A 26,441-nucleotide genomic window follows, 5' to 3' on the forward strand; every position below is an offset into this window, starting at 1 on the left:
ACAGCACTGCTGAGCTTTATACCAACACTGGGACCTGTGAAGGTCAGAGAGATGCGACTGCATGAGAATTATTAATCAGTAATGTTTGTTTTTTTAAGCCAACAAGGTCAGATTTGGATCAGAGGAGGCCACATAGGAGGGAAGGGGGCAGTGGGGCAGTGAGGATTAGGTAGAAGGTGGCTGCCATCTGTCTGTATATACAATAAACTATGTGTGGCAAACAAGCGAGAAGATATGAGTCCCACAAGCTGTCAGCCTGTGAGAAATGATGATATTGTCACTCACAGCTGTGGTGAGGAAAGATTACAAATCGAAGTAATAAAAAAAGTTTAGTGCACGAGTGATGAATAAAGAAACTGGGTCAGTCTCATATCTTAAATGAATGTGTTTGATCTGGGCCCAGAAAACAGACTGTGCACATCAGAAACAGCACAGAATCCGCTGCTCAACCACCCCCTCCCCCCATCAGCCTCTTTTACCATCCTGCAAGCATGACAAGTCCATAGTTGTCTAAGATTTAATAAGCACATTTTGCAAAAACAATGACATATGACAATCTTCTCAAATGGATAGTCTGACATCAAAGTCTACATTTGCTCTGATGAATTTTTAGAAAAATATATTTTTAATAGTGATTAATAAAATAACAAATAGACTTATTTTTCAAATTAGCTACCATATTAGTTGGTAGAATGTATGATTATTAGCCACACTGGCAGCTTGGCTGTTTGAATGGCACTGTCATTTGATATCTTAGATATATAGATATAGATATAGATATATGTAGGATTAATAGTGGAGATGTTTATGCCTCCCTCACAATGAAACCTACAGTAATTGAACTCTGGTGATGCGCTGACTTTTGGTTCATTATCAAATACCTGCAAAACTATTCACATTCCCCTATTTCCATCTCATCAGCCTCAGCACATATGCAAATTCTTTTTTTGAAGTACACAATGTGCTTGAACAAGGAACAATTTTCGAAACATATCCAATGATGCGTGTCCTTGCTCAAAGCTACCAGTAAACAAGGAAAGCCTCATATGTGCACCCTAATGAATCAGGAGCTGTTCATGGATGTTGGACATGTAATTGGCCCCTCTGTGTAAATTGTGGCCCCTTTATGACGCCTGATTTGGAAAATCCTAGATCTGCCACTTACTCAGCCATATTTTGTATGTAGTGCTAATTATCAAATCTTAGCATATTTTTTACATTATAATTCATAAAGGTACTTTTACTCCTCTTGTATAACCCACATACTCTCCGCCTCCATCACACTCAACTCTTTACTCTTGTCTTTTCAGGGTCAACCACCTGCACTATCAGCCTGGCGAGTATGAAAAGGACCCTCAGTTGGCCGGCTATGAAGACGGAGACAATGACCATGATTACCACAGTGACAGCAGGTAAAGCACACGTTTAAACACACGCTTGTTGTGTCGACCACCTCTCACCTGAGAAGTGATGAAATTAATCAGCCAACTATAATCTCCCTCAAATGGATTCTGGGGGATGTCTTTCATCATATCCATAACCATAAAACTGATATCATGACAAAAGAAATGCTCCTCAGATCTACTAGCAAGGCTCCTGCCCGCACATGGATAAAGAGCCATTTTTATTTATGTTTGAATGCACAGAGTCATTTAGATCGTTCTTTCTGGATGTGCCACTTCACAGACAAGTGTAATTTCCTCGAAGCGATTTCCTGTTTCCATTGCAAGACATATTGCGTGAATATTGTGTGTTGTAGGAGGGAATGAGGAAATGTACCCTTGTTATTGCCTCAGCAGCAAATAACTATAATCATAACTGTAATCAATAACCACATTACAACAATTATTTATAATCTCAATCACTCACTCTCCCTCTCGCTCTGGATTCCTGTGGCCAACTCAGAGTGAAGAGGAAATCAAGCAGCTCTCCATCCCCTCGTCCAAAGAAGAGGAAGAAGAAGAAATCTGGCCGCAGAAGGAGCAGGTGAGTGGAAACAGCTTTTGCTGATGATTGTTCAATTTTGCCCCTTTTTCTTTTTATTATGTGCCTCATTGGTAGAGTGATTACACAGAGATTTTGTGAGGTGGTGAGTTCCAATTATTTTGGTGTGAATATTGCATACACACCAACAGATACTGCAGTTGTGGTGATGGGGGTGGGGGGGTGGTCTGTAGTGAGTGATGGGGAAAGCTTAGTGTTATCTTCTATCTTCTTTTGACAAGGTCAGTAAAATAATATGGAGTGAGAGTGAAAGAGAGTAGTACATCAACAGTGAGGAGAAAACAATAAATGGAGGAGGAAGGCAGAGGGGTGAATAGAGCCAGGGACAAAGAGCGCCTCTGTGAGAAAAATTAGCCGTGCCTCTGTGGGAAGGGATGACACTTTCCCTAACGATGATCCCCCCGAGGTGTAGTGTAATGACTGATAAGTGAACCGCCGGAATTTAGCAGCAATCGGAGGCTCATTCTGTAAACGTGGCACATGTGAAAAATGTACCCTCTCTCCCTCAATAGGTTTGGCAGCTCCTCACCCACGCGCAGAGAGAAGAAGAAAAAGAGTGGGAAGAAACACAAACGAGACAGGTGAGTGCGTGTGTGTGTGTGTGGTTGTGTGTGTGTGTGTGTGTGTGTGTGTGTGTGTGTGTGTGTGTGTGTGTGTGTGTGTGTGTGTGTGTGTGTGTGTGTGTGTGTGTGTGTGTGTGTGTCTCATGTCATCACAAGGGTATGTCAACAGTTGCCCTCACAGTGACGGGTGTTCAGACACGTTACACATGTGATCTGTCACTTATCGTAAACCTGAAGTAAAAAGTGCCATGAACGTTGCCATATTCTTATATTATTTATGGATAATATTTAATACTTTGTATGGGCTACATTCTTTACTACATTCACTACATTCTTGTGTTTGTTTGCCTCTTTGGTGCAATAATTCAGGACAAGGGGAAGAAAAAGAAAGGGAATAAGTAAATGAAGGAAGTGAAGAATGAGAGCATGAATGAAGGAAATACAGGAAGCAGAGAGAGAAAGGTACAGTAAGGGAAACAAAGAAAGAGAAGAAGAAGGAAAGACAGAAAACTAAAAAGAGGAAAGACAATGGAGGAAAGGAAGTAGGGAATGTGGAGGAATTTGTAAAGGAATAAAGTAAAGAATGATATCACAAAAGAAAGAAATATAGGAGAAGAAAAGGAAGAAAGACAAAAATGGAAGCAATACAAAATTCAAGGGATAAGGGAAGAAAAGGATAGGAAGAAAGATATAGAGGAAAAAGAGCTCTTGAGGAAGAGAACAGTGAAAGGAGGAAAGAGAGAAAATTAAAGGGAAGACAATGGAAGCAAGGAAGCAGGGAATATGGAGTTACAAAGACAATAACAAAAGAGATAAAAGGGAAGAGGAGATAGGAAAAGAGAGAGAGCTCATCAGCAGTTACCTGCGCGGCGCCCTGGGATATCATAACGACAATAAGCAATTGTAGCTTTCCGTCCTCCTCGTTTCTCCCGCTCTCCGCCTGACTCGGGGGGAGTGGGGCTAAAACGTGTTGCTCTAATAACCCAGCCTGTATGGGGGCGCACAACACAAGAAAAATGAGCCTCTCACCAAATTGCTGAGCATCACTGCTCTGCCCTGCTCTTGTTTCCCACCTCTCATCCATCCACGCACATCCTCAGCCCCCTCACCCCCACAGCCCCCTGCCAGCCTCGCACCAAAGCTGCTCTGCATTGCAGGTACTGTTTTTTATATGAATAATGCATAGATGAGGCAGAGGGGGGCAAGCAGGGTTCCTCCCCGGAGACAGACTGATTTGATGCTCCTTTTTAAGGTGGACTTTGGGAAGGGAGAGTACACTGCTTACATTCATGCTGCTGATTGTTTGTAGAATAATAGCTCTTTGCAACAATAGCTCCAGTTTGAGCTCAACCGTGAGGAGCATATTTGCCTCACATGTAGTATCCATGTCCTTGTACTAGAAGAAGGGGTCCGTGCGAGAGATGAAGAGAATAATCGGTGCTCCAAAATATCACCTCTTGCACAGTTGTCCCCCTGTGATTCCCTCCAGTGGGGAAACATGGGCAGCGACCGGGGCCACAGCCCTGAGTCACATATCAGCCACACACATTACCGTGACAGCTTTATTGGTCCCCTCGCAGTGAATCAACACGTCTTTGTGCCGCCGCTCCCTCCCACTCCACGCTGCACTCTGTAGGTGCGCTACACAGCAGGGGAGATGTAGGGCTCTTCAGGAAAATAGCAACATCTCTCGCAGACCGGTCCGACTAATCACCATGGAAACTGCAATGAGGGTGAAAGTGATACAGAGGTGACGTGTCAGTCACTGAGGACGGAGGAATAGCCAGCGTCCCCACCATTACGCTTGACGTGCAGTGAAAGGGAAACTGCCACAGGAGCTCTGAGTTTATTATTCCTGCTTTGTCGCAGGATCTTTTACTGCCAGAAATGTTTTTTGTTTTTTTTATGAAAAAATAAATGTGACATTCAACACCTGTGGAATACCAACTGAAAGCCTGCTGTGAGAGCCCCCTGGAGACGTCGCTGCAGATATCTATAGCTGCATGTGATTCAGATTGGTTTGCAAGGAGGGGGCTCACATGCACATCATTGAAGGTGCAGAAATATATGCTGAAATATTCCATTGATTAGTTGGCACATACAAATACATAATGTTATATTATAAAACCTTTTTGCTGTACACGATTTAATGTTTGTGTCAGAGCCTGTTTTTGACACTTCAGCAGCTTTATGTCTCTCTATTCTTTGGGGTGAATTTGAAAATATGACAATAAACAATGGTGTTCAAAAAGGAAGTATAAAAAGGTGATGCACAGATTGATGACAGCCCACATCTCAGCCGCGAGGCTTTGATCAAAATGCAACCATCGATGTCCTAACTATTCAAAGGAGCAGGGTTTTGTTATTCCCAGGACCATCACCAAATCTGGAACGTGCACTGATGTACAGTAAATGTACCTTTTCTCAGGAAAAGATAAACCTGGGAGCGTTCAGATTACTCTGTGTAGCTGCTTCTTGAAACAGGCCCACAGTCGCAGCACAATGTGTATGTATCATTTGATTGAATGTTGTGTGATAGCTGTAGCTGTTGTGATACCATCATTATAATGACTGTGGTGTTTTTGTTTGTGTAGATCTGCATCTGGCTCCAGGAATAAGCGGAGATACAGGTGTGTATGAAAGATGAAAACAGCACTGTTAACAGCCGTGTTCATGACAGTGAGCATCAAGGCAAATGAGTTTTTGTAAGGTGTGTGTGTGTGTGTGTGTGCCGTTGTAATTTCTGGCCGTATGGGCAAGAACAGTGAGTTGTGTTTTTAACAAAGGGATTTTCCATTGTTTTATGTACACAGCTTCATTATCTTACACATGACATTCGTTTCAGATCGGGCAGCCCAAAGAACAAACACAAAGACAAGAATAAACAGAAAAAGAGGTGAGACACACATCGAATCCCTCTAATGCCATTTACATGTTAATGTTGAGCCGGCAGGAAAAACCCACAGTATTTCTGCTTTATTCAGTTAAACAAAGCTTCACATTCATTCTCTGTAAAATGTGATGCTCTGTGCAAACAGACTGTGCCATGTGTAAGAATAATTTAAGCACAGTTTGTCCTCTGCACACAGTAAAACAAACAGAGAAACAGAGAACAGGCATCTCAGTCCTCAACAATGGCTACAATAGGAATCACATCCAGTCTCATAAATTTATATTGGTATTTTACAGTCATTATCTCAGGCTCAGACTCACAGAGAATGTTAACAAGTCCAAAGCACGGAGAGCATCTCCTCAGCATTATGTGTGAGTTCAACACCATTACAATGCAATACATTACACCCTGTCTTAATTAGAATATATATTGAAAAGTGTGTGGCAGTGCATGAACTGTTTTACATAACGGTAGATTGACTACTGAGCTCGCCGTGGCATTTGTGTTTCCCTGTGATATATGCATACATACATACACATGACTGTGTACGTATATGTATGCTTGTGTGTGTGTGTGTGTGTGTGGGTGTGGTGTGTTTGTCCGTTTGTTGTCATCCATCAGGTCCCCCGGTGAGACCCCCAGTAGGAGTTCACAGCGTCAAGGCAGCTGCTGCAGCTCCCGTAGCGCCTCCCTGTCCTCCACCCGCAGCACCTCCAAATCTCCCTCCAGGTACACTGCTCAGCACACACACATTCACACATGCATTTCACTTTTTTTTCACACACTGATATTGCTGTACTGACTGTCGAGCGGTTGCCATGGTGACTGTCAGTCTCGCTCTCTCTCTCTCTCTCTCTCATTTACTCTCAGGGGACAGATTAGGATACAAATGGGGCTCGTCAGCGGGTCTTGAATGGATGTGATGTCTCACTCTGCACACACAGAATGATGGGGAAAAAAACCACGAAATCTAAAATTTACTGATTAGAATCTAGTGGCAATAGGTCAAAGGTCAAGGTCACTGTGACCTCACGAGAAACTCTCCAAACATGGCATTTTGTACAGTCACTCTTAAAATAATGTTTTAGAAGGTGTGTCCTCTCGTCCTAAGTCTGCAGTCGACTACTCTCGAACCTGCTCAAGAGACCTCTGCAGCTCTCTTCAGAGTCGGAAGAAAATAAATGTCATTATTTTTTAATAAAGAAGAAGAAGAAGAAGAGAAAAATATTCCCCCAAACTTCTCTTTTAGCACTTTAATAAATACAGGCCCTATTTATCAATAAAGGCACAATTTACTCACAAATGTGACACTAGAGCTGCTTTCAGATATGCACTGAATTACAGCACCTCCGTTCAATTTCAGGAGATTATCTGAAGGGGCTGTACGAGAGAATAGAAATGTCAGAGTCAGAGGATCTGTACATTCTCTTGTCAGAGGAGAATCCTCTGCTGCGTTCTTCATATGTTAAAGGCAAACTACAGAAGAAATTTGGACCCAATTGTGGGCATTCTGCATTGTTCATTTACTGTTTATAGCACCTGTTTGTAGCCCAACACACTCACACATACAAACATTATGGAAGATTGAAAATGAACAACAATAGAAGAAAAATATATAAATAAGTCAGTCATATACAATAAATGTAATAAAACAAAATAAAGACCTTTTCAACACAAATAAAAAGTGATCTAAATACATTGATTAGCTTTAACATTACTCCAGTTTCACATAACAGCAAATGAAAATCCAGATTTAAAGCACAGGTCTAAAACATGAAGGGTCATCTTAGAAACAAAACACTGCCTCACAGCGTCGTCCCTCAGGATGTTGGATGCTTGTGTTTGACCTCTTGTGTCGCTGTCTGGCTCTGCTCTTCCAGACTGAACTCCAAGCACAAGACAGACGGACCAAAGGCGTCCGGCCCCGCGCTGTCCCCGGGCCCCAACAGCCCCGCCACGTGGCACAACGGGGACCACACCCAGCGAAGCCGCAACGGCAAGGCCAGCAGACTCAACCACGCCGAGGGCGAGAAAGGGCACGATGTATGTAATCTCCTCTATTCTGCTCCCTCACCCCCACTCCCCCCCCCCCACCTAACTCTAACTCCTACCACAGTCTTTACAAATACATTTGATCTTCCTCTTTTGTGTTGGTTGACATGAATCTCTCATCTTCTTCGATACTGAAAGATTTATTTTTTAATTCTTTCTTCAGTTATTCCAAGGAGAGTTTTTTAGTAATAATATTATTAATATTGACATGTTAAAGACACTTGTGTCCTGTGTAAAACTTGCCGCTCCTGCTGCTTTGTTTCTGGCTCTCTTTGACTCCTCTGCCATCTTGTTTTTTTGTTTGTTCTCGCTGTTTATCGCTAACAGAGTGAGGAAGCAAAGACAACCGAGGTTCTAGTATTTCTGTTCAGCACACACGCTCCGAGTCAGTGCACAGCATTAGCATACCACACCTTGGATGGAAGTATGAGCCACACTGGCACACAGTGTTTCCAAATGAACGAGCAAAACAATTATTGTTTCTCACAAGTGGGTACGTGCTGCAGCATAACCCAAATAAAAACAAGTCGAGCTAAGAGCAGGTATGACAGCTTCGGAACTCATGTGAAGAAAAATAACAGAAAATGCGTCTATCAGGAAAAACTTCTGCACACAAAGTCTTAATCGGCCAGAAGTCTGATGGTGCTATAAGTTATAACAATCTGAAATTCCTCCTTTACTCGTCAAAATATTTGCTGTGAAAGTCTTGATCCAAGTCTGACAAAATGAACTGTTACAAAATAAGACTCTGAACAAGGTGCAGTTCACCATACCAGGTCTCAGCTGTTTCCTTCGGGGTGTAGGGGAGATTTAAAATGAAAACGAATTAATCAAGAAATCAAGTGAAAAACATTACATAATTTGATCGGTACTTCCTTTTATGCTTTAAAAGTATATGTTAGAAGTAAAAAATGTTTAGCTTTAAGTCTGAAATAACTTCATTGATTAAAATCCCAGTGAAATAGAAGTTAGTGTCTTCAGCTCCAGTAATGTGATTTACTCCCACATGAAACAGAATATGTGGGCAACTTTAGTCGTAAGGGGAATTTAAATCAAATTCTTGGGATGTGATTGGAGTAGGCAAATGTGGGTGTGGCTTCATAAATAGTAGAACACAGTTGTATATACAGAGATATAGTACCTTGAAGAAGAAGAATAGTGCCATGAGAGGTGTCACCCACACTGTTAGATCAGGAGGAGGGTATATTCAGTACTAAATATAAAGCACCGTCATTAGTTTTCATTAGACTCATAATACTCGACATAGCTTGGAAGCGCAACCACGGGTGGAGCTAACATTAAAACTGCTTCCTGTGGGCCTGTACAAATAGTTATATTTGTTATTAAGAAAACTGCTCATATTCAATTAAAATGGAACTTACACAGTTTGTATCGAAGTGTATTGTATTTCACTTTATTTCTTGAATTGATTTTTTATTTTTGGCATTTTTACACTTCCTTCCCTCCTTGAATGGACCCTTACTACGGAATGGGCCACAGTTCTGTTCTTAAAGAAAATAAAACAGCAGCACCACATACGGCCCTCAAAATGCTCATGAAGACTTAGGTATCATAATTTATATATGAACTGCCCCTTGTTTGTGCGTGTTACTCTCTGATTATCTAAAACACACTGTCTGTGATGAGTTTTAAATGACTTTCTGCTGGTATGAAGACCACCTGGCTCCTCCATACCATAACTGGATCATTAGAGCTGCAGTCCGATGACAGCCATTATGTTGGTACAGAAACAAAAGACGTCACGTAAGCAAAAGGTCTCCTTGTGAAACGATCTCCTCCTGATGAATAAGCATCTAACTGGGCTGCGAACATCACTCTCCCTCCAAAGAGCTTGTGTCTGCTGTTTTCTGATCCAGCTTGCATGTGTCTCTGAGGTCTCATCTGATCTCTTTTCTCTGTCATTACTGTTTCTTTTTTCCCTCCTTATCAATTTAAGTGGTATTTACCAATGAATAAATCCCCAAATCTTTCTGTCTCGTTTACACAAAAAGCACTCAAATGCTTTGGAACTGGACCAAGTAGGTTAACTGGGTACGTGTATTAGTTTCTTTTTGTCAATACAGTTGTCTTTCTTCTCAAGCACACGCTCTGCTCAGTGATAGATCCTCTTCTCCTCCAGGCGTTCAACAGCTCCTGCCAAAGCACCAGGGGTCAAACACAAATGCTCCTCTCTATACCACTTGACTTTACCATGTCGACGTGCATGTTGCCCTCAGGTGGCGGTGTATCTTCTGTCCCTGACGTTTCCGTTCCTACTCTGTCTGTTCAGGCCAGTGGAGAATGGCAAGGGATGTCTGTGAGATCATGCTCTTTCTAGCTGTGCAGACGGGATGTAGTGAAAGAGGAGCGTTTAATTGGCTCGCATTTTTTGCTAAGCAGCATCTTTGGAGCGTAAAAGGTGATGCTGCCACGCTCTTGTTAATCTCCACCAAAGGCTAAAATATGTCATAATAATCCTCAAAGTGAAACCTTTGCACAGGAGGATGGTTCTGCGTGGCAGATCCTGGATGTAACTGAAGTCTGACTTTACTGCAGCAGTTGTGTGGTTTCTGTACAGCAGCTCTGGTTCTCTATCTATCATCTCAGTTTGTGTACTGTACCTGTAGTCGTCCCCTAGTCCTGTGTGAGACTGTCCCACCCACTGCAGGGGGAGACAGTCCTGGATGCTTCTCATAGAAAAGCTTTGGGAAGCAGACGTGCTGTGCTCTTAATCAGAGGTGGGAAACTTGGGCAGATGTGCCTAACTAACCTGTTACGAGTTGGTTAAAAAAACTACAAACTGCAATTTCTTGTTCAAAAACACCAGAAATCAAAAGTCGTTATCCCTGTTAAGTCGAAGTGAAAATCCAGCCATCATATAGAGAGTGGAGGTGGAATAGTTATTAAAATATGTAGAAAGTGAGACTAAAAGACATTCATTCTAGTTTTTGTTCTTTTTGACTATTGCACCCAGCTGTTCACATGAATAGAGCCAGAAATAGTTGTGTGGAGAATTCAAACCTTTCTTACTCTCTCACCTCTTCACAGCTGGCCAATCCCAGTGGGAAGTGCATGTTGGATTGAACGTTTTGAAAGTCACCGAATATGTCGGACACATCTGCCACTATACAGCATTGGAAAGGTGCTGGGGCGATTCCGAAGCTGTTCAACCATCAGACAAGTAGTTCTGATGCAGTCACTCTCCTTGTAGCCTTCTCTCTTCAAAAAGTAAAACGTGGCGACACACTTCCAAGAAATCTCACCTCTGTGTAGTAAGTTCAAGTTTTTTTTCAGGTGTGGAACTGGCTCCTTGTAACTCTTTGTGGCCAGTGGGGGGGGAGGGAAACAACCAGTTTGAAGTGAAGTGCTTCCCCCCCGTAGTCGCAGTTGGTGTTTACTGTTTTCAGGCTACAGCAGTTCTTTCCAGCTCCCTAAAGAAAAGTGAGTTAGTTTCAGAAAATAACTGTGAAATAAGCACAAATAATATTAAGGAAAGTTATAAATGAAACAGACTAAGGTGTAAAAAAAAAAAAAGATAAGATTAGATAGTTCCTACTGTTGGGATATGTAACATCTTACTGCAGCAAAAAGTGAAATACGCACTAAGTAAAGGTAATAAATAAGTAAAATAGAGTATAAACACAAGGAACAATAGAATGACATAGATGACATTGAAATTGCACAGATAGAAAATTCAAATAATATGCCGGACATACACCATCTCATCAGGGATGAGCTCTAAGTGTCTGGTTTGGTGAATACATGTGTGTTTACTTTCCCCATCTCTGATGAAGAGCAGTGCACTGACTCTTTCCTTAACGTTTGTCTCTGGGAATCGTCTACGTCTGTGTCCCCTGCAGTTGTTGGGACGGTCCCACGTGGGGCTGGTCATCCTCTTGCTCTTTATTTAAGGACGTATTCAAACACTCGAAACACGAATACACGGATTTAAAAATAACTTCAGGACAACTCACACATTTATGAACATGAATGTTATTTTAAAGGGACCCGAGCCATTTTGAAAGTGAACTCTCAGCTCACCTGTGTTTATCCTGATGAGTAATGAAAAAACAAAGTTTGCTTGTGTTTGAAAAGTTCCGAACAGAGAAGTTTTGCTGCTGAAGAAGACCCAGGCCAAAATGAGACTGGGGTCCCTTTCAAATGAGTTTACTCTCTTTAGTTGTCCGTCTTAGCGGTGACTGCCCCACCCCCCTCCTCCAACACTCTTCTACCCCTGTCTCCTCTTACCTGTTCATCTGTGTCCTGTGTGACTCACGTCTCACTCTCGTTGTCCTGGCATTATTTTTCTTCCCCACATGTCTTTCATTATCTGCCAGCTCTGCATGCCCTCCCTCCCTCCTTCTTTCTTCTCCCTCCTTTCAGTGACTGTTCTCAACATGGATGTCCACCAATATGACAATTAACTCTACCCGCTTACCCACCCACCCCCATCATCCCCACCCTGTCTGGATACAAATATGGCTGCATTTGTTCAAGCGAAAAAGACGAAGCAAATCATGTAGTTTCTAGATTCATCCTTTGTTTCTGATTTTACTTTTGATTATCAATTCCATGTGGATTTTTTCCCCTCCTCCTCCCTCCCCTCTATTTTCTCTATACTTTTTTGGTTTGTTTAGTTCTCCTTTAGTCTCTGGACTAAATATGTAGCTTTGATACTAAAAGAGGTCATTGTCTTTTTCCCATTTCGCTGCGGAGAACATTCCTTTCTCCTTTTTTCTTTCTTTCCTTTTTTTGTTGATATTGCATACGTGTCACTGATTGAAATGGAAGGTAGGTAATGCTTTGCCTACGCACGTGATCTTTATGCAGATGAGAATGTGACAAGCACCCTAGCCTGAGTGACGTCAATGTTTCTCTCTCTCTCTCTCTCTCTCTCTCTCTCTCTCTCTCTCTTTCTGTTGTTTACCAATGGTCTTTATCCAAATTAATTTGACTCCATCAATTATGATTTGACTCTTTAAAGATTGGATTACATAGAGCTCTGGTTTTTCTCTTTCCTCCTTAAACTTCATTCTGAAGTGCAATATCCCGCTCTATCTTCCAGGTCCATTTTATTGTTTTCTTTCTGTTTTTGGTAGAATGCATTCCTGTTTGTCCAGCATCTCTCTGTTTGTTGGTGAATTAGTACATCCGTCCTATGATTTCCACCACATTGATTTCCACGACTGTCTCTAACAACTGTCAAAAGCACCAGTGGTTGTGTGTTTTCTTATTGTGCCACTTAGTTGTCTTCTCACTAGTGGAGAGCGGCTCTTCTCTCTGCGAGCAGCAGGCTGTGCTTTTGCTGTATTCTTAGATCACAAAGCTGTTTACGGTTTCATATGAAAGGCCTTTTGGAGATGTACGCCATTTTGTTCTGACCTGCTTGGAATGAACAGAGTATAACTGTGCATTATGTCTCAATGCCTAAAGTCAAACTTAATCAGGTATCCGAATTCTACTTTTGTTGAAGGCTTAAAATAAGGGTTTAAATATATAATATACAACTCAGTAGATACAACAGTTTAAGTTATAAGGCTGGCATTACTCTGTTTTTCGTACTACTAACCAATTTCTTGCAAAGACCTAAACCAACATTGTGTTAGTCTGTCAGTATTTAATGGCTTCCCTCTAGGATTTTTCTAAATCAGGGGCCATAAAGTGGCCACAATTAACAGAGGGGGGGCAATTATATGACCTGATTCGGTAAGGTGCACATTTAAGTCATTCCTCATTTACTGTTAGCGCTATAGCTTTGAGCAAAGCCACACATCATTGAATATATTTGAAGTACTTTGCTCAAGCACATTGTATACTGTGTAAGTGACTAATTCTATTTAAGACAATTTAAGACAACTGACAGGGCAGGGGCACATCAAAGGCCAATCAGATTTCAGTGGGGGCCAATGCCCCCTTATCAAGTACAATGTTTACCATGTTTTCCAGTGTAGTTTGCTAATTAGCATTGTACACAGAGTACAACAGAGGCTGATGGGAATGCTATTTACTTTCCAGGTATTTGATTATGAACCAAAGTATTTAACAAATTAAAATTCTAGCCAGATGATAGCGCTAGGTTAGAAATGATCATTAATGAGAGATCAATGTTTGGACCAATGGTGATCTATCAAATGACAGACAAGACATTTGACTAAAAAACTAAAAAGGTTAACCTCATGGTGCCTGAGGAAAAGTCAGGGTTTCAGGATGTCAAAAGGATTTCAGTCTGGACCCAATAGGTGGACTAACGGGCCAATGTTACCACCCTGAGCTCTACTAGCAGCGGTAGATACGACACATCAGTGTCTTAAAGCAGCTGGAAGCTGTAGCTTGAGCAGAATTCACTACACTGCAATTGTTGAGGAGTAATAGTGAGCTGATAGACATTTGGTGCTCTGGTGAGTATTTATCATATAAGGACAATATATGAATCTTTGTTGCCTCAAAATAATAATACAGTGTGTGTTCATATAGGAATATGTCACCCAGTGCAACAAAGTGGCTCAACGGTGTGTTCATAACAATTTTTTAAACAACAACGGAGCTCTAGCACATGAAATGATCTATCCATTGTTGATTTTGGTCTTTCAAGGGATTAGCTGACAATACTCTAAAATAAAAAACACAGAATATTGCCAATCTTTTCCTATAGTTCAGTGGTTTTAAGTTAACTAGTTTAAGCAGTTTTAAGTTAATTCAGTCTATTCGTGACATCAAGTAGCTTTTCCCATCGTAAGGATCCAATCACATTCTTATTGTCAGTTCAATGCAGTTAAACTGACCAAGTGCTCCTGGGGGTTTTTACATTAGTCAACCCCCTCCCCCGAAAATATGATATACAAAAATACCAAAAAACAATGTGATATTTCCCATAAACTGTGGTTGAACCAAAGGGAGTCTCAGCGATAACCGAACACACTGATGTAGTGTTGTTATGTAGCGTCAACTCCCTGCGACTACATCAGTGGAAGCCTTTGCTATTGTGATAACTGTCAAGTGTCTAGTATCCAGGAGGCCACGAGACAGTTAAAGCTCAGGTAGTCATCCTGCAAACGTCTCAGGCAGAACAAAGTAACACCTTCCCTGTGGTAGAAACTACGGGGAGAAAAAAGGTAAAGAAAGTACCTTTAACTCTCGCCAGCCAGTTGCTCTGTGATGTTCAGGAAGGTGACTGCGCCCGGAGGATTCACTCTCTGTGTGAGGGACTCCCTGCACATTGTGGTTCTCCTCTTTGCTTTTGAGTTCTTTTCCATTGATTTCCATGCATTGTCTCATGAGTCACTGGCAGGGAAGGGTTTTGTGTCTTTTTCTCTTGCATTTTGTGAATCTAATGATGCACTTATGTTGCCCCACTTTTCCCTTTTCTTCATACCTTACCTACTAAAGGAGGGAATACCACTTTATTGGTAAGTGGATGTTAACCAGAAGGGAGTTAATCAAGAGTAACCATTTAAAAAAAAGTAAAACAAAGAAAATGGGTCGCTGTTCACTTCTCAGCAATTGTCTTCAGGAAAAAAAAAATCCAGAAAGAGAAAATTGAGTAGCAGATGATTTGTTTTCTGATTCAATTGATTCAATAATTGTGATCTTTATTTTGTTCCTTCCATTTCTGTGATGTTCTGTCAAGTTGTCTTCTCTTTCTGTTTTGTTTAATTTCTTTAACCATTACTACAATAACTGGAGAAGTCCTCTTTTTCTACTCTACACAATCTGTAGCTCTGTACTCTCTGCCTCTGCTCTTAAACTTATTTGGGTCACAGTTTTGTTTTTATTTTTCTCCCTCTCTTCCTCCTCTTCCTAGTTTTTTTGTTTGTTTTTGCGATTATGATTTCTTCAACTCATTATGGTTTTGCATGCCAAGTATTGCATGCGCTGCACCATAGAGGACTATCTATAAGCCATATGGAGAAAACCTAGATCTTTTTCTTTTAGATGTTTACCTTCTTTTGGCACCGTAGCACTCAATCACCCTCCTGAAAACACTCTAATGCTCTTTTTGTCTTTTTTCTTTTTTTTTTTCTTTCTTTTTCTTCTTTTGTTGGTCATCATTTCTCTACAGAAACTCCATCTGTTGACTGCGAGCTCTGCAAGCATCCAGTCCACGCTGCTGAGAGAGCACAAGCTCCACAGCGCCCCCAGCAGGAGCCAAGCAGGGCCGATGTGCGTGGCAGGAGAAGCTGGGAGTGTTGACGGCAGGACCTCAGCCGTGGGGGGCTCCGTTTCCCAGACGCCGGGGAGGAGAGGGAGCCAGAGAGGCCAGAACAAGAGCTCCCACTCCCCTGCTCACAGCAGCGACTCAGCCCACTCCCAGCACAACCACACTCACAGAGGGAGGAACTCTCGGCACCAAAGAAAGTGAGTCCTCATGAAAAACCTTCACTTTCCGGCTCTTATCACATCATAGTTCTTCTTTAGTTTTCTAGCTGAGAGAGAAGTACTTGACATTTCCTGCCAATTACTTTAGGACAAAAGGCAGCCACTCTTCCAAGCGTCACCACCGCTCCAGCCGGGGCCAGGCGCACCACCGCAGCCTGTCAGCATCTCCAGGACGACACTCACACACGTCAGGCAGGAAGAAAGAGGAGTCTCGGAGCAAAGCCAACCTCCGACAGCGCAGCAGCTCCTGGAGCAGTGGGCGTTCGTCCTCGCACTCTGCATCCAGAGACAGAGGCCCCAGCAAGCCCAAGTCCCCACACAACAGACAGAACAACTCCAGGTGAAACTCGCTCCGTCCCACCTTTCTGAATACCCAAGATTTGTTTTGCTGTCATGCGTTGTTGTTGTTGTTGTTGTCCTGATGGTGTTTTGTGTGTCGAGCAGAGAGAGGGACAGTCCTAACCGCTCCGACACTGACAGCCGAGCCCGCCGCCGCTCACGCAGCTACTCACCCATTCGCAAAAGAAGAAGAGATTCACCCAGCTTCATGGAGGCTCGCAGGATCACCAGGTACCACATCTGTCCAGAATCATGTATACACCTCCTGCTTTTCTTTTTTTTTTAAAGATTCCCATTTGGAAAAACATTTATTCACAGCTCACCTCCTCCAGCAGAGGCTCCAACAAGACAGTTTGTCTTCAGCTCTTTGTATTATCAGTACTAAAGTATGACATACTTTGATACATCAAGCTCTGCAGTTAAAACGTTTCCCATAATTCGACAGCACTGCTCTCATGCTGGGGCACAGGTCGTTCTTTTATTGCTCCACACTACAACAAGCAAAATGAACTAAATGAGCAAAAGTGTTCCCGCTCTAACTTTTAACAGAAGACGTCAAGGACTACGTAAATGTGTTTGATGTTTGTACAAGTTACTCAAACAGAATCTTACCTGTTAGTCAGTGAGATTTTGAGGAGTTTGTAGAAGGACTTTGTCACTTTCAGACAAACCTGTGGATACTTTGCTCTTATTTCCAGTCTTTATGCTAAGCTAAGATGTAGCTTTAATATTCTCATCCATCAAGAAAGCAAACACATGTACTTTCCAAATTCCTTTTTATTCCTTTAAACATTCTTGTTATTTCCATATCTAATTGATGTAGAAATTATTATTAATTAATATAACAATAACCATTTTATTTACATATCACGTTTGGAGTCATAAAAGGCTTAATTTCATGATTAAAATTAGACAACACAATAAGGCTATAGGTATTTTATCACTATTATTATAATTATTATTATTATTATTATTATTATTATTACCATTTGATAATTACTATTAACATTATCATATATGTACTTCTTTCTGTTTTTTTACCATCTGTTTTCTGTTGTACAGCACTTTGTACTTTGTGTTGAAAAGTTCTCTATAAACAAAGTTAACATTATTAAGGTAAAGCAATAAAAAGCTTCAAGACACGACACCAAATGTTCAGGGCATAACTTAACTATAGAAACTAAGTACGATCAAAATTGTTGATATATTAAATTCATGTTTGTTTCTTCCTCTGCTGATGAAAACGTGTTTGAATCAGTGGCCACACGTAAACAAAAGGTTTTGATATTTTCCACACAAAAGCTTCTCGAGGTTTGTTGCACAACCCATTTAGTTATTTAAACATATGAAGAAAACTCCTGTGAAAAGTTTTCCATGTCACCTCTTGTACTTCTTGTCATACATGTGGAAATAGACATGGGTGAAACATGTGTACCCTTTCACTCCAGTCCTAAAGGTTCCGACGCCAGGACAACGGGATGCTGCTGAACGAGCTGCTGCAGGCTAGTTACCCTGGTAACAGTTGCCGTGCAGCAGGACCCCTCTAGTCTGACTCCTGAAGCACAGCTGAACAGCAAACCATCAGAGCTCCCCTGAGTAAACCTAGCCTCCTCCTCCTCCTCCTTCTTCTCCTCCTCTTTTTTCTGTCCTCTCTCTGCTCCATCACCACCACCCTGAAATCTACACACTGAGACTCACACCGGTTCTAATGCTGCACCCCACTGTGGTTATGCACTAATGATGTAACACAGGGACACGGAGATTAAAATGCTATCAAGGTGTATTAAAGTTGATACCCCCTATTGCACAGGCTGTGGATTTCCATGGCAGATAGAGGAAACAAAAGTGAAGGCGGAGTTAATATGTACCACGCCGCTGAAATGACAAGGTGGAGCACACCTTGTCTCGCAGCAGGGACACCTTGATAGCTCTTATCTCTCCCTGCACTGTTGACTGTTGATTTTTCTGGGTATTGGCCTCCACTGGGAAGAAGAGGTTCTTTCAGGAGCTAACAGCTAATTACCTTACAGGAAGCACTTCCAGAGTGGCTATTAACAAGGCAATCTGAGCTTAAGCTTAAACTAACAACGTGCTTTTTTTCCTGCGGTGTGTTTGTATGTGTGTGTGTGTGTGTGTCTGAACAACTTTATTTTAACCCACAAAGCTGCTCTCTTTCAGATCCTGCACTGATCTTAAAGTCTACCACTTCTATAACCTCCTCTACACTGACTTACAATCAAACCTTGTCTTAATACATCATGTGTTTTACATCAGCATCATCTGTATTTTAACACACACTGACACTAACTCATCAAACTCCTCATCTCTGTCGAATGTGGGCATTAACACTCCATCCTCCGCCCTCTCTCCTGTCCCTAGCGCTCGCAAGCGGCCGATCCCGTACTACCGGCCCAGTCCGTCCTCGTCCAGCAACGACAGCAGCCCGTCCCGGTCCAGCCGCAGCCGCAGCTACAGCAGCTACAGCCGCAGCAGGAGCCACAACCGGAGCCACAACCGGAGCCACAGCCGGAGCAGGAGCTGGAGCCGGAGCCGCAGTCAGAGCAGGAGCTGGAGCCGCAGTAGGAGCCGCTCCCGCAGTCACCACAGCTACTACAGCCGCAGCAGCTACGACAGCCCCGGCTTCTGAACACTCGGCGCAGGAGGAGAAGCTAAAAGTCCTGTTAAGGTGACTGTGCTCCGGTTCAGTTATCATGTATCTTTAATAAGCCCCCGACGGCGCCCGCACAGGCCGCTCAGTCCAGGGCTCAAACTCAGACTCCACGACCATTCTCCCTCTGACGCAGAGCCCGGATCAAAGAGGAGAGCTGTATTTTGATAGAGCACATTGCTATGAAATTGGGTGTCACTGCTCACGCCTTCACACACATGTATCCAAGATATTCAAGGAAATGGGTTATCACATGTCATCCTTTCATTTAGTGGAGCCCAAAGATCAAATGTTGCTGTATGTTAGCACTTTCTTTCTCTTCTACCATAAAACAACCAAAAGGAATTCATGAAGAACTATATAACATATAAATATACAGTATATATATATAAATATATATATATATCCTAAAAATAGGAGCTGAGTAGAAGACAAAAAGAGGACACATCAATGACTTACTGTACATTTCAGACTTTTTTTCCCTCGTCATGTACTTTTCTCCCCGAAGACTTCAATTTCAGCGAAGCACAGAGATCAACAGACGTGAGAACAAAGCAGTTGAATTAGGAAGAAAGAAAAAGGGACTTTTTTATGAGGGAAATTCTACTGTATAGGTTTGTCTGTATAGATATAAGTTCTGGCTTTGTAAACTATGCACTGTATATTCCATATAGTTCGAGGAGGTTTGTTCAGCATGATGCATCAGGAGAGACTCGCTGCTCGTAGGAGAGAAACTTAGCAGACGACAAAGATGCGGACGTCGTCTGTGCCCCCCCCCCCGACCTCGCCATCATGTCACATACAGAGGTTGATGGGAAAAAACAATGTGTATTATGTAGTTTTACTCTTTTCCCTGTTTAAATTATTATGTTCTGCTAATCCTGTATGTGTGCGTATGTGTGTGTATGTGCGCGTGTGTCCACTGTAGCCTGCATCTAAGGCGGCTGTACGGTACTGTACAGGAAAACGGTCTGCAAAAACTCTCCATGCACACGTTTGCGCTGACCACGGCTATTTATGAATCGACTGTATTTATTTGTTTTATTTATTGGGTTATTTATTTATTATTTAACTTATTTATTTATTTAGTGGTGAGCTGTAAAGCAGTTCTACCATGAGATTGCGTGGATGTATTCCCACGTTTAAACACGAGCAGGCGCGCAGCGCGTAGGTTCGCTGCGTGTGTGTGTTTACGATGCTCTGATTTTAGCTAGTGGAAACTCGTCTTCACTCGCCGTTACTGCCGTCTCAAGGCGTCCCTCATCTGTCGTCATTTTAATGCAAGTCATCGCGGCTCTTCCTGTAGTTCGAAGCGAGGGACCGGCCTGAAGCGGAACCAAAACATCTCCCTGTCTGGAGAAGGCATTCCACTCTTCTTCTCCACTTTTCCCGCCACCACACGCTCTTATCCCTTGTATGATGGGCCACGCCATTTTTTTTTTTTTAAAGGTCCCCTGGTTACCAGCTTGAAAAGGAGGATATGTACAGTATATAACTTTAGCATAGCAGAGACCTCCTCTGTCTGCAGCTTCGATAGTGCGGTAAACAAAGTGGCGGAACAATCAGGGATCACCTTAAGTCTTCCTAACCATTCGTCCAGCCTCAAGTCACTCAACCCAGTGTTGCATTCCCAGGGTGACTGAACCCGACTATAATACTCTGCAAACCTGTTTGTTTATTCAATATAGCATCCCCCCCCCCTTTGGTTCTACACACCATTCTTTGTAATGTAAAAGTTATTATACCTGACAATAAACAGAAACTAATGGAGAAGTACTGACACTCTTGTATTATTTTCCTCTCTGACTTCTGGTGCTGCTGCAGTGCATGCTGTACATTTACCTACAGATGGCGCTGATGTCATCAGATCTCATTTATTTACCATGACTCGAGACCATGGTCACAGGGTATGGAGCTCGAACAGAACGAATGAAAACAAATCAGTGGCACACGACATGGCTGAACAAATGTTACTGAGACTAAGGAAGGACGTTCTTCAAAAAAGTGTACAAATAACTTTCTGCTTGTCTGATTGTAATGATATAATTATTTTAACATTGATGAGTATTTGGCTAAATCTTTGGCAGATACTTCTCTCGATAAATCATACATTCTTACATTCAAATAGAATATGATATTCCTCTCCCTGATGATTGTCATTACAAAGGTTGCAGATCCTCTGGTTTCTATCCAGCCCATTACATCTTCCAACGACCTTCAGGATTCTGGTGTTATTTACCTGTACTTTTGGTTTTCACACAACAAATACTCCAGTTTGATTTCTTGTTTGAATTCTACATACGTCTGTTGTGATATCCTGTAACTCTGAATGAGATTAATTTATTTCAGTCAAAACTAAACTAAATCTTCCCTGATTTATGAATCTTCCATTAATTCCTCAATTTGATTACAGGAGTCTCCTTATCGATCCTTTTTTCCACTGTCCGGTCAAGTTTCCTCCCCTCTCAGTGTGGAGAGACATGCACACATCTGTAACACCTGCACGCACAAGAGCTTTGTGAAGAACACACACACACACACACACACACACACACACACACACACACACATAACTTATTACTGATATGAATATAGCTGAATAATTGCATTTACAATGTGTAATTTTTTAATTAAAAAAACAATTTGTTTAAATTATAATGCATAGAATAATTCATGGTTCAATACGATACAAGCAGAATTACACACACAGCAATTTATTCCAATTGAAATGATGAGGAATATCTAACTTAAAATCAATTTAAAGGGGACATAGCATGCAAATTCCACTTTGTTAGTGCTTCTACAGGTTAATGTGGGTATCTGGCATGTCTACCAACCCAAAAACTCTGGGGAAAAAACACTCGCGCGTTTTGTTATAGTTCCTCTAAGTCAGAAACGTCATGCTTGAGCGACTCGATTGCGCTTCCTGGGTATTGTGTCGTAACAAGGAACTGGAAGTCTCCCTACATGGTCTTACCGCCAGCTGTGTGGAAGACTTCCGCAGTGTTCAGCTCTACTGTATGCTGGGTTACAGTAGTTACGCCGGGTTACAGTAGTTCCGCCGGGTTACAGTAGTTACGCTGGGTACACTGACGCGAAGCGCCGCCATGAGGCAGCGCAGCGCCGTTCTCCAGCACGCAGCCGCCTGGCTGTTCACACGGGATGAGCATTTCTCCGCTGGTCAGCCCCATAGACTGTATATATAAGGTCAGCCCGCGATTCTGCTTTCTCCGCTTGTTGCTGTACCCGTTGAATGTCGGGGTTCGGGGTAAATGATGGTCTTCATAGCCCCCCCACTCTTTCTCTCTCTGTCTGTCTGCTTGTGTGCTTGTAGTGGATGGGCAGAGGGGGACATTTAATTATGTGATTGGGAAAATTAAAACTCCAGGACAACAGAAGGGGAATACAAAGTATGGGATGCATATTTGATAATTTATATCATATAAAATATGTAATTTATATCGTTTAAAATCATGGGGGAGAGGGGGAGGGGGAGCTGGCTCATTAGCATTTAAAGGAACAGGCACTCAAAACAGGTCACTCTGTGGAGGGCTGTTTTATACAGGGTAAAAAGGGTGCTGTTTTATATGATCCTTGTGGTATTTTGACCAAAGTATGTTACAGACATTTCATTAAGACCCCAAGGAACCATATCAACTTGTGGTAAAATGGGCATGCTATGTCCCCTTTAACATAATCATCACAGTGTGATTGTTTGCCTGGTGACATCAGCTCCTTCTCTGGGAGCTGTGACGATCTCTCAGGGAATCTGATGTTAAAAGTGAGGTTTTATGTTTTCATCTGGGTTTGTTTGTTAATTAGCAGGATTACAGAAAAACTCCTGGACAGATGATCATGAAACCTGGTGTGTGAGGGAAGAAGCCACTAAATTTAGGTAATGATCCAGGATTTTGTTCTCTTGGGAGACCTTTGTATCCATGCTGTTGTTATTGGATGTTTTGAAAGACTTTGAAAGGTGTGGACGTGTGTATTACTCTCTGTTTTTGTATTTGCACTGTGTTCAGTTATTTTGTCCCCTTCCTTGTGTTTCTCTGTCTTAGTTCAGTCACTTTCTTGGGATCCCTGATGTTGTCTCACTTCCTGTTTTATTTTGACCTTTACTTCATGACTCTCCTGTGTCTCATTATTGGTCTCTTCACTTCCTCTTGTGTTTCTGCCCTTGTGACTGCACCTGATGTGTTTCACCTGTGTTCAGTGATCCTGCTGCCTCCCATGTGGATTTAGTTTCTGTGTTTCTTTATTAGCACTTTGTTTGTTCAGCCCCTCGACGTCTCCTCTTCTGACTCTACGGCCTGCCTGTACATTACAGTAAGTCATAATAAAGTGTTTGTTTGTTCACGTCCTCACCTGATTGAAATGTTACAGTGAGATAATGGGGTTTTCATCATTTTCCTTGAAAATAAAAGTTGAGTTCATCCATTTAGAATAAAGTCTCATTGATTCGTTTTCATTGTTTTTCAAACTGTTAATTTCCTTCAAAGTCATCAGTGTGGACGCTGACTGACTCCGACACTATATGGTTTTCCTGATTCCTTATTATTACCTCCACCAAGTAGGTTATGTTTTCATCTTTCTGTTAATTAGCAGGTTTATGCAAAAACTACTGGACAGATGACCACGAAACTTGGTGGAATGATGTGGTATCTGTCAGTGTAGACTGTGGCTCAGCTGGTGGATCCACTTTCTTTAACATTGTGAGATGTTTGTGTTTTTGAACATTTTCCTTGATTTCTCAGAGAATCATTAATGGATCTTGATGGAAAGAAATCAGAGATGTTTAGGGGACTGATATTTCTGAGTGTGCAGATCAGGAGGGAAAAAAGACCAGATCTTGGGAATTTACATGTGGTTTCCTAAGGGCACTGTTGGGCCTCAGCAGATGTATGTGGGTAGTAATAGATGCCCGACCACGTGGTGTGCAGGTGTTTCCCCCGCCCCCTATAATGTGGCATCACATCTTTTGCGAGAGGTTGAAGCGCTCCTCAGTCACCCCCCCCCAAAAAAAAGTTGATGATTTCCCGACTATACCCAAGTGTCTGAGAGTTGTATGTGCTCTGTTTATATATTAGTGGTTTGGGGTGGTGCAGGGTGGTTAGATGGTCTGTGTGATTTAATAAACAGTAGGTTTGACCAACTAGAGTCCTCACTAAATAGAAAAATAGCTGCATTAGAGACTAGCAACAAAATCTTATTAAACATGGTCAAAGTCCTGCAGCCTATTAAAGACAAGTCCAGACTAAATTTGCCCAAAAACTGCAATGAAAAAGATACTGTGACCGGGGCTCTTCACCGGCTCGTGAGAGTTGTGTCACACTTAAACTACATCATATAAATTCATGCTTTTTATTTTGTCTGTCTAAAAGGTGTGTCGCAGTGTAAAGTCTTTTATTCTGCAAAATGTCCCCTACAAGAAAAATTCCCAGACACACATATATATTATATATATATATATATATATATATATATATATATATATATATATATATATATATATATATATATGGGAACTGTTGGGTTTTCTCTACAAACCTGTGGTCTCAAGCATGTTATGATTTGGCTCTTAAATTGGACTGAACAGAATATCTTTTATTACAATAGATTCTTCATTTTGCCATGGACTTTTGTGTGAGCACTTTGTAACCTTGTTTAGATAAGTGCTATTCAAATATATAAATGGAGTGGTGGGTGAAGTGTTTGAGTCCACAAAACATTTTTGGAGTTTGAAGGATAAACAGCTTTGCAGCCAAATCCAATACAATTGAAGTAAACGTTCCAATGTAAAAAAAACAAACAGAATATCCTCTATTTCAACGGCCAGGTCACGGGCGGCTGTGGCTGAGGGGGTAGAGCGGTCGTCCTCCAACCAGAAGGTCGGCAGTTCAATCCCAGTCTTCCCCATCTGCTTGCTGAAGTGTCCTTGGGCAAGATGCTGAACCCCGAATTGCCCCTGATAGAAAAAAAGTGCTACCAATAGATGCACTGTTTAAATGGGTGAATGGCAAACTGTACTGTAAAGAGCTTTGAGTGGTCATCAAGACTAGAAAAGAACTATATAAATACAAACCATTTACCATTTTTTCATATTCATTCCATAGCCACATTTTGAAAGCCAAAAAAACTCTTCTCTTGAACTTTATCTTGAAAATATATAAAGTTATAATTCTAGTGAACTTAAATGAGGTTTCATAAGGGGACTGTTGGGCCTTAGCCAAGGCATGAGCTCTCTGTTTTTCATTAAATCTTGTTTTATTGGGAGTGTGACAATAAAAATACAGCATCATATGATACAATCAACCACTCCCTTTATAATCTCCATTCCCTCCCACCTCCTCAACCCACCCTTCCCCGCATGACGGCACACAGTGTAAAGTAATTACAGATGGAGGTGAAAACGCACAAATAAACATGTTACAAAAGAAAAGACTTTTAATCTATATGCGTGAGCAGTTTTTTCTTTTAGTAATACTGAAATATACATGTAAACCAAACAGAAAAAATAATTGAACAAATATATATGATAAATAAATAAGTTTACAATATCCGTAAATGCAACAACACTGTACATGTATCACTCAGGGTAGTGTCGTCCAGTAGTTGTGTTCTCTGATTTTCCCTTGTGTTTCTCTGTTTTACTTCCTGTCTCAGTCTGGTTTCCCTCTCTGGGGATTGTCTGCCTCGTCCTGATGCGTCTCACCTGTGTCTCATTCTCCAGGTTTACCCTCTGTGCTCAGTCTCTAAGTCACCATGAGGACAGGCTCCCAATCTGTTCGTCTCCTCAGTCTCACATCGTGCTTCTGCTCTGGTCCTTTGACTTTCTTGGAATATTTCTGAGTTTCTACTTCCTGCCAACTGGAGGACTGTGTCTGTGAGTCTGTTTGTTTATGAATTATTTCTCGCACCCAGCTGCTTTTGTTAGTGTCCGGAAATCCAACACTCTCCTGCCTTTCTCCATGATGCAAAGACTGAGTGCTCTTATAGTCCATCAATTATCTTGCTGCACAGTTGCACAATATAAAGGGACTTCATTTTCGATGTAACTTGGTACACAAACATCCATGAAGGACTTTTGAATTGGTTTTGTTAAAACTAATTAGAATGTATTAAAAGTCATTTTCATCCTAACTTTTTAAAATATGAACTACGCAATGTGAAATGAAATGTACTGTACTAATGTGCATTGACCGTTCCAATTGAAGATTTCACATTAACATGTACTCAAGGTGCTTTACAGTTTAGTCTATATGGGATTAGTCCAATGAATCATCATGAGTTTGTGTTGCTACTGATTGGTGCTTTTGTGATTTATCCCTGGTGTCAACATTAATCATTTTTGCAACTATTTTGGAACTATTGTTAGTTCAGTCGGGAACACTTTGTCATGATTTACCCATTTATTGCACAATGGGGATACAGTTATGCTTGGCGTGGATGGCTCCATTCTTTGGATGTTCTCTGGATTAGCCAAGCAGCATGCTAAGATAAAACGGGGAACATGTGCAGAACCCTCCCGGTGGGCGTGTAGCAG

At 41.7% G+C, this 26,441-nt stretch overlaps 1 protein-coding gene across 1 annotated transcript in view; it reads left to right on the forward strand.

Moving 5' to 3' along the window:
- srrm3 (serine/arginine repetitive matrix 3) overlaps positions 1–20,665 on the forward strand; it is a 75,400-nt gene extending 54,735 nt beyond the window's left edge. The window contains exons 4-14 of the mRNA XM_035179575.2: positions 1,311–1,412; positions 1,906–1,986; positions 2,517–2,585; positions 5,162–5,197; positions 5,413–5,463; positions 6,082–6,189; positions 7,341–7,503; positions 15,572–15,867; positions 15,977–16,228; positions 16,333–16,458; positions 18,607–20,665. Coding sequence (XP_035035466.1) covers positions 1,311–1,412; positions 1,906–1,986; positions 2,517–2,585; positions 5,162–5,197; positions 5,413–5,463; positions 6,082–6,189; positions 7,341–7,503; positions 15,572–15,867; positions 15,977–16,228; positions 16,333–16,458; positions 18,607–18,874 — 1,552 coding nt within the window. The 3' untranslated portion in view covers positions 18,875–20,665. The remainder of the gene's footprint in view (positions 1–1,310; positions 1,413–1,905; positions 1,987–2,516; positions 2,586–5,161; positions 5,198–5,412; positions 5,464–6,081; positions 6,190–7,340; positions 7,504–15,571; positions 15,868–15,976; positions 16,229–16,332; positions 16,459–18,606) is intronic.
- Positions 20,666–26,441: the final 5,776 nt, after the last annotated feature.

The sequence above is a fragment of the Hippoglossus stenolepis genome, chromosome 15 (genome assembly GCF_022539355.2).
Source record: "Hippoglossus stenolepis isolate QCI-W04-F060 chromosome 15, HSTE1.2, whole genome shotgun sequence".
In the NCBI taxonomy this organism is placed as follows: domain Eukaryota; kingdom Metazoa; phylum Chordata; class Actinopteri; order Pleuronectiformes; family Pleuronectidae; genus Hippoglossus; species Hippoglossus stenolepis.